This window comes from Folsomia candida, unplaced genomic scaffold, assembly GCF_002217175.1.
Source record: "Folsomia candida strain VU population unplaced genomic scaffold, ASM221717v1 Fcan01_Sc008, whole genome shotgun sequence".
Taxonomy (NCBI): Eukaryota; Metazoa; Arthropoda; class Collembola; order Entomobryomorpha; family Isotomidae; genus Folsomia; species Folsomia candida.
Window position 1 is genome coordinate 88764 of NW_019091200.1, and position 10680 is coordinate 99443.

Here is a 10680-nt window from a genome sequence, read left to right on the forward strand (position 1 = left end):
TCATGAACATAACACTAGATTATGCAATAATTTTAGGAGCACTGTAAAGCCTAAGACGGAGTTTGTTAAAAAATCCTTCCACTTTAGGGCTATTGGTTTATGGAATGACTTACCGCAAAATCTTAAGGCTGAACAATCTTATAATACGTTCAAAACTAAACTAAAAAACTATATGTTACTTAAAAGTATCTGAGTTACCCGTTTTACTGACTATATAGTTTCACCTAAATTTTCCTACAAACTTGTTTTATGAATTTTTATGTAATTGATTTTTTGATATGATTTTATGACTATAATTAAGACATTCATGTATTTCCTGATCTACAGGGTATGAATGATCTTCTTTAAAATGTATTACTACATATTGTGATGTGAATAAACTATTATTATTATTATTATAATCAAATTCATAGAAGGAAATGATAGTGATGAAATAAAAATGCTCATTTTTGTGGAATATTCAATAAAAAAAATTCGCACTTTCCACCCAGAATTTTGTGAAATTGCTAGCAACATTTTAGGACCGGATAAAACATGATAACAAATTGATTTTATTATAGCTAAAACTAATTGCGTTCTTATTAATTAATTAACTTAATTTAAAGAGCTTAACCACTTTAACCATTATATCCCAAAAATTGTAATGCATCCTTTTCTCGTTCAATAACAGTATACTTATCATTAAACTCCCTTTCACAAGCGATGATCTCGGAATTTCTGACGCTAGAGTCACAGTCACGTCCCCATTTGCTTAACGTTTGAGCCCGTTTAAAACTCAATTTTAACGTGAAATCGTTCATAGAGACTGAGTTTACAAAGTAGTTTTTTACATGTCTCATTTTACCTCGTACTTATGTCCATATTATTATATTCTTTCTCGGAAGTATTCAATAATTGATTTTACCAAACCTATCACGCTAATAAACCAATTTATCATGCTGGGCTAAACATAAAACGTATATATATAATAAAAGGCATCTCTTCTTCCCTCGCTCTTATTACTATTTAGCGTGTCGCCACAAGCCCACGTTGTCCCCGTCACGACATAGCTCTGACTAACACGAATTGAATTTCATAACGCATTGTTGCATGCAAAATATCACTGATTACTCTCCCTTTATGTGGACCTAGGCCATAACAAATTCGTGCCAAAAAAACAGACTCATTTCTCACGCAGTCGTCACACAATGCAAAACAATACAACAATCGTCGTCGTTCAGCCATGTCCAGTTCGCAAATGGCAAAGGTCATTTCTAATCAGGAAGAGAAAGCACGAACGAACGCAAATGTAGATCAGATGGAGAAAGTTGGTGGGGATTGGTGACCAGGTGGGCAATGCGGGCAGACAGGTAGGCAGTTAGGCAGGTGAGAGAAAAGTAGGAAGCGATAACCCATGGGAAATCTGGTTGAGGTATTATATCCCATTTCTTGAGTGAGACAACTAAGGCGATAAAATAAATCCGACCGCTTTCTCCTCAAGAAATCGGGGTAAACAACCGTATGCTGGACGGGAAGTTGGTATTTATTTTATGGCAGTGGAAACCCCTACTCATAAGCTCTACATTAATTTGGTTGGTCTGCATGCATATTATTTTCCGTATGAAAGCAGCAGAACGCAATGGGACAGCATGGCAGGACAAGTGCATAAATAAGAATCCGACTCCATTTCCACTAATCCCAGAGAACCGAGAGAGAGATTTTAAATTTAAGTGAAAATATAAAATCAAGTTATTTTCGAAATGTGGCCCGAAATGCCGAACAACAAGCCTAGCACGATCCATCCATTTCCTTTAAAAGGTAACAAAAAAATACGTGCATATTTATGAAGAAACTTTTACCCAGTAAAAAAAAGTATGTAGTACTTTCTCCATTACTAACTAATGCTCAACAGGGGACATGCAGAGTGCCATCACAAATCAGCCCAGGCAAAAAGTGTCGTTCTCTCCCGATTTTCAAGGTCTTTGAAAAAAGAAAATGTTATTTTTTCCCAATTTGTTTCGTTCTTCCCTAAGTGAACTCTATACATATTTGCTGTTTTTGAATAATTTAGAAGTTCCGGAAGGCCTGGGAGGCCTGGTGAAGACGCAGCACCTTTTCATAAAACAGTCAGGTCTTCCCATTGAAAGTTTGTCCTGTTTGCTTTCACCACTTTCTCTCTACATTCATATAACCACGTTTATTCACAAAATGTCTTCTCGCACAAAATATCTGATTTTATACGTGACGGAAGAATAAGCTATGAAGTGACCAGAGTTGAGTCGGTTGGACCCTTTGTCCAAACCGAATCGGAATTTTTCAGTTAAAAATATCCATCCAAACCGAATCCGAATTTTTCGGTTGGAAAAAATATCCAAACCAAACCACATGATTCGGATTCGTTTCGGATGAATACTTTATCCGAAAGTAGGATAACCGACTCAACTCCGGAAGTTACGATTTCATAAAATCTGTGCCACAATTTTTCGTCTTTTTCTACCCATGTCTTCTTGATAATGAATAGCATCTAGCACTCGAAATATTGACAAAATAAAATCAAAAGTTTCCTCATTTTCCATTAAAACTTTCGTATAATCCAAATTAAGCGACGATTCCATGATATTGTTTTGTCTCTGCAGTCTACTCCTCGGTGGAGACGCAGTACGAGGTTCTGAACAGCGAGGGGGAGAAGATCTTCATGGCGGATGAGACGACGGACACGAGCACGAAAGCGTGGTGCAGAGGGACCAAACCCTTCGATGTGAGCATCCTCATTCCCTCGGCATAATTATTTATTACTTAATTAATTACTAATTTCAATAAGTGTGAAATGCTATTATCTGGCACAGGTAAGCATCCTCATTCGTTCAGGAATGTACAGGAAGGAGGTGATGAAGATGTTTGGCGAGCCGAGAAGCTGTGGATGTGGAGGCGTAAGTTGGACATATTTATAACTTATCTACCAAAATTAGTAAAACGTAGTGTCAAATAAGGTCGCAAAATAATTTATCAAAATCAACATCAAACGTCGTCCAGACTAATCCGATCCGTATTACTTTGTTAGCGAGTTGAGTGAGTGACATGCTTAATCTCGCAGATTGTTGTTTTAGGATGCTGCAGAGATAAATAAGAGACAAATGCCAGCGTAAATGTTTTACGAGGAAAAGAGATAAAGGAGAGGAAATTCGGCCAGATTATGAAACACAATAGTGACAGCCTTATTTCAAAAGAGGCATTGTTTTCACTAGATTTTGATCCCAGTTACATATATAAGTAAATATTTGATAGAACGGATGCATATTGCATTATGCAAATTCAGGTGAAGGGAAAGTTATGAAACTGCTAATCTCTCATTTCTCTCTCCTTTCTGGCAGGACATTACCCTGAAGTCGGCAAAGACCACGCTGGGGACGATAGAACACGCCATCGAGTGGTCGTATCCGCACTACTTCGTCCGAGACGCGGAGGGAAACGATGTCCTCCAAGGTAAGTAATCTTGGAGTAAAGCTTTTCTTTTTTTGCGTGCCAAGTTTAATTTCTGGTTATTTTCCCAAGTTATCGGGGCGCCCACTCCGAGCTGTTTCAGTTTCAGTAGGGAACCCCCACCCGGAGAGTTTAATGTCCTTCTCCCCGACGGGAAAACGTTTGTGGGGAAAATAGCAAAATATTGGAACGGGAAGGAGAAAGATGTCCTTCTCAAGTCGGACGTTTGGGGAGTCAAGTTTCCCCTCGAGATGGAAGTCACGCATAAAGCGTTACTACTCGGTGCTACGTTTCTATTGGTGGGTGGACCCAAAAAATAGAATTAATTCTCGAATTCAAATACGTTAATTGTCATTTTTTTCTGGCAGAATTTCCAATACCAAACTATAGAATGATATAAGAAGAAGACAGGACCGGAATATGGACAAAGTTATACATTTACCACGGCTGCCTTGCTCTCCGCATTCACAAATTAAGTACTTAAATGGGGATAAATTACATACTTGTACCTATTTACACAAATGCTCATAAATATGTATGAAATTAACATGTTATTACTTATTCTTCTAAATACTCATTACTTTCGTATTGTCCATTTACTTACGTCAAACAATAATAATGAGCGACATTTTGTAATAACCGACTTCCGTTCTATCTACCCGTCAATCTAGTTCCAAGTAATAAATTATTTTTGAATCTTCTCCTTATTCCGACTGTCATGTCCGAATAGCTAATACGAAATTGAGCCGAATTTATAATTCTGCACGAACCGTCCCAAGTCCAGATTTAATTAACGTAATGCCCGCCACCGGACCGCATTAGCAACGCCACATTATTTACTTTCGAACGGAGAATGACGGGCCCACTAATTTTGTGTGCTTTTCATTAGTGGGCTAATTTAGCCTGGCAAGAATAATATGGCAACACTTTGATCTTGATTGGAGTGGCGGACCAATTACTTATATATAAGCATGTAAATTACATTGCTAGCTATTGAGCTTATGTATTGCTATCTATTTATGTGTACCCATAAACGGCTGCATAGGTAACTTTCTCTCGGTAGTCTTTTAGCTACTTATGCGTATTTCATGACGTGCACCTGGCTTTCTCTCTGACATTCAGTACAAAATTCAGTGTAGTGCATACATAAGTAAGTAGAATAACTATGCAAATGAGGGAGGGACTGGTTCTCTCCCTCCATAATTATATCATCTAAATACATACTTTCTCCTGGAAAGACTAAAACAAACGGAAAATGAAGAACTGACCAGTTTTTCATTCAATTCACATAAAGTTCTTCTTACGCAATTGTGGAGCTTCAGGTTTTCTGGGTCTATACTAAAAACACTTATCTTAAGACATTTATTTATATATAAGTCCTGTTAATGCATAATTCTTCTACGGTAGCTACAAAATATTAAAGGGCCAAACCAAGTGCAGAAGAGTTGATGGGAATTTTTAGAAAAATAAAGTTCTATTAATTGAAAAAATCCATGCAGATGGAACAAAAGCAATCAAGACTATCATTAACTGGCATTTAAAGCAAAACGCTATATAACACTCGCCCAATGTTTTTCACCTTCTTCCTCTTATCGCCCGTTCACTACGGGCTTTGCTCCTTTCTCTCTTATGAATAATGTATCAACCATTTAAACCAAACACGGCACATAAGTATTTAACCGATTCGTGCAGCTACATACGTATGTACCTACATAAGCCATACATCCACCAGTTTCCGAGAAATTTCACCCCAACGCGTAATTTCTTTCACCTGAGAATTTCCTCTAAATGCCTTTGTCTCACTTAAAATACTTCAAATTCACAGTCTTACCTCACTCACCTGCATAAAGAAATTATGTAAAACGCTCAAATTTTGACGACTTTCTGGCGTGTTACTTACAAACACATCAACATTCATTCATCTAGGTCACCACCCAACCAACATACGAGTGCACAACCCACCTAAAAAAGTAAGCAGCCTCTGACGTTATATATTTTATCACCTGCCTCCCATCAACTTGTTGTTTGAGGTGAAACCCGACCGCTCAATCAATTCGTTTCAAATCTTGACTGGAAACTTAATCCATAACGAAGCATACGGGTCGGTCGGTGGGCCGTGTTGTGTATTTATTCAGAGTTATGCATGTCCATTTCTTAACTTTTTTCCAGTTAGTGCTGCTGCTCCATGGCAGGAAATTTGTGTGTATGTCTACATGTGTATGTATTTGTTGTTGGAGAAAGTTGCTGGTTTTAGTTCAGGCGACTTGAGTTGAGTTAGGTGAAAGTGGGTTGAAGTAGTAAAAGTATTTCATTTCATGCAGGTGACGTAAACGCATTCCGTTATCAATTACTCATTAGGCGTCCGGGTTAGCTATGTGAGTGAGTGAAAGTACGCCACACATTTCATTACTCGGAGGAATGTACATATGCAAAGTGCATGCACATTTCGGCCTTGTTTGTCCCTATATTATGCAAAATTACATGTATAACTTTTCCGTGCTAAATAAGTACTTATTGCGAAATTGAGTATTTGCCAAATAACTAAGTTTACAAGTGTTTCGCTCCTACTTACTCCGTCTTGAATAGCAACATGAGGATATGATTGTACTTTTGTTACCTCCAAATTGCTTGTTGTCCACGACAAAGGAATTGTGAAGGCAGGGAAATAAAACCTAGGTGAAAAATAGCCGAAATTGATTTTCACTGTGACCATTTCTTATTCGGTATCCAGTTTCGGTGGCATTTTGTTTTTCTCTTCAATTTATTTCATTCCATTCCATTCCATTCGGCCGTTAAGAGGGAAAGTGGACGTTCATGTTAAATAGGAGAGAAAGCAAAAGAGTGTGTGGTTTGGTTTGTTGGGCATGAACGGCGCAGTTATTTTTAGCAGCGGTTAGATTGAGAAGAGTAATTACTTTAATAGTGCGAGAACTGGTGGGTGTCAGTGTTGCTATTTTGGTCTAGCTGCATATTAAAGTTGGAAGAAGTGGACTGGACTAGTGTGACTCGACGGGTCGGGGAGTGAAGTTGTGTAACAGTGACAGTGTCTCAAGTAGTCATTGATTGACCACAGTCTGTGGTCAGATAAATGACCATGATACATCCCATGGCAGGTAAGCATGGCTCAAGTTTCTTTGCAAAATAATTTGGCAAATTTCGCCATAAAAATATACTTATCCTCATTTGCATATGGACATGCACAATTTCACATGAAATATTTGCATATGTAGATCCCATCCGACCCATAATGGAACAGCCAGAAAAGGACAAGGATAACTTACTCCTCTCACCAACAAGTCATCATAAACCTCCGAGACGAGGGAGCCAAGGGAGGATGGCGAGACCGGAAGGTGCATATGCAAAATTTTTTGGCTTACAAAATTCGCAAAATTGTCCAAAATTTTAGAAATTTTGTGTCATTCTGTCCGCAGCAAATTGGGGAATTGAAGAATCTCTTCGAGGCGTAACTCACCTTTTCATAAAGCAGTCCGTCATGTCAGCCGAATGTGAGGATTGATTTATTGAAATCGATATACAATTGACAATGGTCAACCCAATGAGTAAAACGTGTTTGCAATTTTTCTATTTCATGGCCATTTCAGTCTTTGTAAACGCTTTGAACAAGTACGAAATCCTGAACAGTAATGGACAACGGGTTTTCTTAGCTGCGGAAACGACAGATTTTCTCACCCGGTTGTGTTACGGGGGTTTCCAACCGTTCAATATTTCCGTGTACAATTCCAAACCAAATGTCACACTCGGACCAAAGAATGAAAAGAAGTCGAAAAGTTTTTTGGAAGTCATGAACATGCATGGGTACAAATACTGCTAATTTAATCTTCCATTTAAATTGGCTAAAAATAATTGAATAATCTTTTAGGGTACCTGGAATATGCACAAATCCTGGGGTAAGTTTTGAAATTTTGAAATTTCGAATAAAATTTTGAATGAAATTTTATGAGTGAATTGTAATGGTTAAATATTAAATATTTTAATCAGCACATAACCGTAACTGATGGGACAAACCCGTTAGGAAGCATACAACAATTACAGAAGTATGGGTCTCCTCTTTACTCTGTAAGAACCACGACGGGAAACGAAATTTTGCAAATTAGAGGTTTGTCTACTAAATTAATTTTGGGGAAATAATTGTCCCCTTCAATTAATTAATGTTTACATATTTATGTAGGTCCAGATATCGGGAGGTGTTGCTTTGGCTGGAGACCACTCATTTCTTCCTTAGAATTCGAAATAATTGATCCGAAAGATGAAACGATGGTGGGGCGGATAATGAAGCAGTGGGGCGGTTTCGCAAGGGAATTATTCACAAAGGTTATTTTTTAAGCCTTATTTAACTTAATTTTGGACGAAAGTTAAGTTTTTTAAATAAAAACAATGTTTTCTTATTAGGCGGACATCTGGGGGCTGAAGGTGCCACCGGATATGGACACGTCGACGAAAGCTCTCCTCCTGGCGACAGTCTTCTTAATCGTGAGGGTTTTTGAGTTCATTTCTAATCTAATTACGAGTACGATAATAATGTTTATTATGTTTTGTTACAGGATTTCCAATATTTCGAGAGATAAGTAGCCGCAGTCAGTAGCTGACGACGAAAATATTAAAGTTTAATGCTCTTTGTGTGTGTTTGTAGCTCGTACATATTTATTAAAGTGAACTAAAAAATTACATGTATTCTGCGTGGGTTGGTTGGTCCATGTATTGTTTGGTTTGTGGTTCACGACGATGTAATTTAGAGCGTGCAAAATTTCCATAATAAACTAATTTCATTTCAAATTGAGTAGTTATAATAATTATTGCAAATTAGTGGTAACAATGAGTGGGAATGAGTCAATCCTATAAGTGCATAGTTATATAGTGGCACCTAAATACTCTACATTGCAATTTCGTTGAGGATTTTTTACCACACAAAATATCATGTCTTGGCGTAAGAATCGCAGAATTTCTCCCGTATTTATCGGAGAACCGACCTTATCTTGGGAGTATCTTCCGTACCACATTAGCACGCGGGAGGAAGGCGAGTATTAATAACAAAAATATCCATTTATCAATTGATAACATCATCATAATTATTTAACGATTTAGAATCCCTCATTTCACACAAATCTATAAAATGTCCTGTTGATTTAAAAAGTTTACTCTTTGTGGAGCACGTGTTCGTTAAGAAGGTGTCTTCCACTTTCTGGATGGGTAAGTGCATCCTATAAATGGAGGTATTAATATCTACATAATATTAAGTTAAATGTCCATTCAGGTTGTTTCAGGAGAAGGAAAAATTTCAAAATCACCGACACTCGAGGATCAACTTTATTCAGTGTGATAAAATTTGTGGAAAATTTCTCGTTCTGCCAAAGCGGAAAGTTTCCGATACGGTACAACTTTTACTCGGAGCCAGATGTCAGACTTATCTTAACACTACGTGGACATCCAGGTGTATTTGGTGGCGGTGCGGTAAGTACTTATCTTATTAACTATATGTGGTACATTATAAATACTAATTTTTATTTCCAGAATTTGTCCACTAAACTCGTCCAATCCCACGGCAAACTTCATTTGGGAGAAATAGTTCAGGAGAACCGTTATTGTGACCCCATTTTTACCCTGCTGAACCCCGAAGGCTTTAGAACGCTGAGCATCCAAGGCCCCGAGGACGGAAATTGTTGGGGTGTGACAAAAGACGCCGAATTCAATCTGTGTCAACACCACATGGATGAAACGGAGACGGAGAAAGTCGTCGTGATTGGGAAATTGAGACGGAACTATAAAGTAAAACTATCAGACTTTACAAAGTCGACCTTGGACAACATGGATATTGGGACGAGGTGTAAATGGTCGGTAGAATTCCCGAAGGATTTGGACCCGGTTCTGAAGGCGATCGTGCTAAGCGGATTATTTCTCATGGTACATCATACACGAAAAAATGCAACGTATTGTAAAATTAAACTGTTACAATTTTTTGCAGGAGTCACAATATTACTGAAAATATTCAGCTAAAGTATTCACTTGGAAATTGTCCAGCTCAGGAAATTTTTATAGCCGAATAAAATGCAGACTGCGAACTATTGTCAGATTCCAGACACTTTATCATAATAACCTGAATACCACTTATTTTCATGAAATCATAGCAAATAAAATCCACCATCATGAATGAAATCGAAGAATTCGAAATTGAAATGCTTCACAAACCACCGAAAAGTTTTAGTCGAAAGTCTTCCCGTTTTAGTAGAATTCCACGTCTCATCATCGGCTGTCCTTTCGGAATGGAGGCCCTTTACTTGTCATCAACCGTCTACATCAAGCCATACTCTGGACCCCATGTCATCGGCAACATTACGCCCAACAACAGATTCGAAGTGCTCAACCAGGAAGGGAAACGCATCTTCATGGTCACAAACCACTTCACACCGAAACATGAACTGAGACTCTCCAACGAACCGGATGTGACTGGGACCAGGCGGAAATACTACCCTGTCCGGATGCATGTTGTGAACCACTTGGAAGACGAAGTGTTCCAGTACTACGGCGTCCCTGGAAAGGTAAACTGTCCCCAAAAAATGCGAATTTCTCCCATAAATTCTTCAAAATTTTGCATTATGCAGATGATCAAGGTGGGGCCTGACGGTGAGCCGTCGTGGGGGACCGTGACTCGAATTTGGTCCAACATGTTCCACTTCTCCTTCTCCGACTATGCGAGGTTCGACATCGTCGTAGAGCGTGACCAGCCCGGGGTACGGTTTGACAATATGGAGACGACGTATATTGTCGAGGGGCAGAAAACGAGGTCCTGTTGTCCCAGCGCGTCCACGAAGAAGATGTACTTTGGGACTTTTGTGTACGGCGTTTACGAGGCGTCAAAGGAGGACTTGGAGACTGCGACGTGCATCAAAGAAAATGAAGAGGACGGTGACGGACCTCTCGCCACCGTGATGTCTAGCCTCGTCTGCTCCAAGTTGGCTATAACGATGCCAGGGGTCGAATTTCCCCCAGGGTTGAACGTCTTCCATAAAGCGGTCATTCTTGGGGTTTTGTTTGTTGATATAATTAGGCATTGGTAATTGTGTGGGGGTGAGCAGGATTGGGTGTGTTTGTATATTTGCCATGAATTTTGTAACAATTTGTAAAATAAATGGGACCTTTCACATATCTTAATTACCAAGTTAAATTTTTACGTCGGTTAGAAAAAATATTCCGTAGGGAATAATA

General features: G+C 38.7%; 2 protein-coding genes across 4 annotated transcripts; both read left to right on the forward strand.

Annotated features, from left to right (window-relative positions):
- The first annotated feature begins 1244 nt into the window (after positions 1 to 1244).
- On the forward strand, positions 1245 to 4166 carry LOC110853440 (phospholipid scramblase 1). Of its 2 annotated transcripts, none has more exons than XM_022101709.2 (8): positions 1245 to 1797; positions 1892 to 1957; positions 2051 to 2110; positions 2616 to 2737; positions 2826 to 2909; positions 3351 to 3462; positions 3532 to 3758; positions 3828 to 4166. In XM_022101709.2, exons 1-8 carry the CDS (start codon positions 1740 to 1742, stop codon positions 3852 to 3854), a joined length of 756 nt encoding a protein of 251 aa, XP_021957401.1. In that variant the 5' UTR covers positions 1245 to 1739; the 3' UTR covers positions 3855 to 4166. The 2 variants fall into 2 exon arrangements, with proteins under 2 accessions (XP_021957401.1, XP_021957400.1); XM_022101708.2 differs by having other exon boundaries at positions 1246 to 1797; positions 2051 to 2125.
- A 1721-nt stretch (positions 4167 to 5887) lies between these two features.
- LOC110853522 (phospholipid scramblase 1) lies at positions 5888 to 10567 on the forward strand. 2 transcript variants are annotated; one of them, XM_022101799.2, is made up of 12 exons: positions 5888 to 6572; positions 6690 to 6809; positions 6891 to 6965; positions 7062 to 7275; positions 7340 to 7367; positions 7459 to 7576; positions 7649 to 7791; positions 7870 to 7950; positions 8022 to 8667; positions 8732 to 8928; positions 8989 to 9378; positions 9440 to 9561. In XM_022101799.2, the coding sequence occupies exons 1-9, from the start codon at positions 6548 to 6550 to the stop codon at positions 8043 to 8045; spliced, it is 828 nt and encodes a 275-aa protein (XP_021957491.1). In that variant the 5' UTR covers positions 5888 to 6547; the 3' UTR covers positions 8046 to 8667; positions 8732 to 8928; positions 8989 to 9378; positions 9440 to 9561. The 2 variants fall into 2 exon arrangements, with proteins under 2 accessions (XP_021957491.1, XP_035710538.1); XM_035854645.1 differs by lacking the exons at positions 5888 to 6572; positions 6690 to 6809; positions 6891 to 6965; ... (3 more) ...; positions 7649 to 7791; positions 7870 to 7950 and adding an exon at positions 10077 to 10567 and having other exon boundaries at positions 8041 to 8667; positions 9440 to 10013.
- The last annotated feature ends 113 nt before the right edge of the window (positions 10568 to 10680 follow it).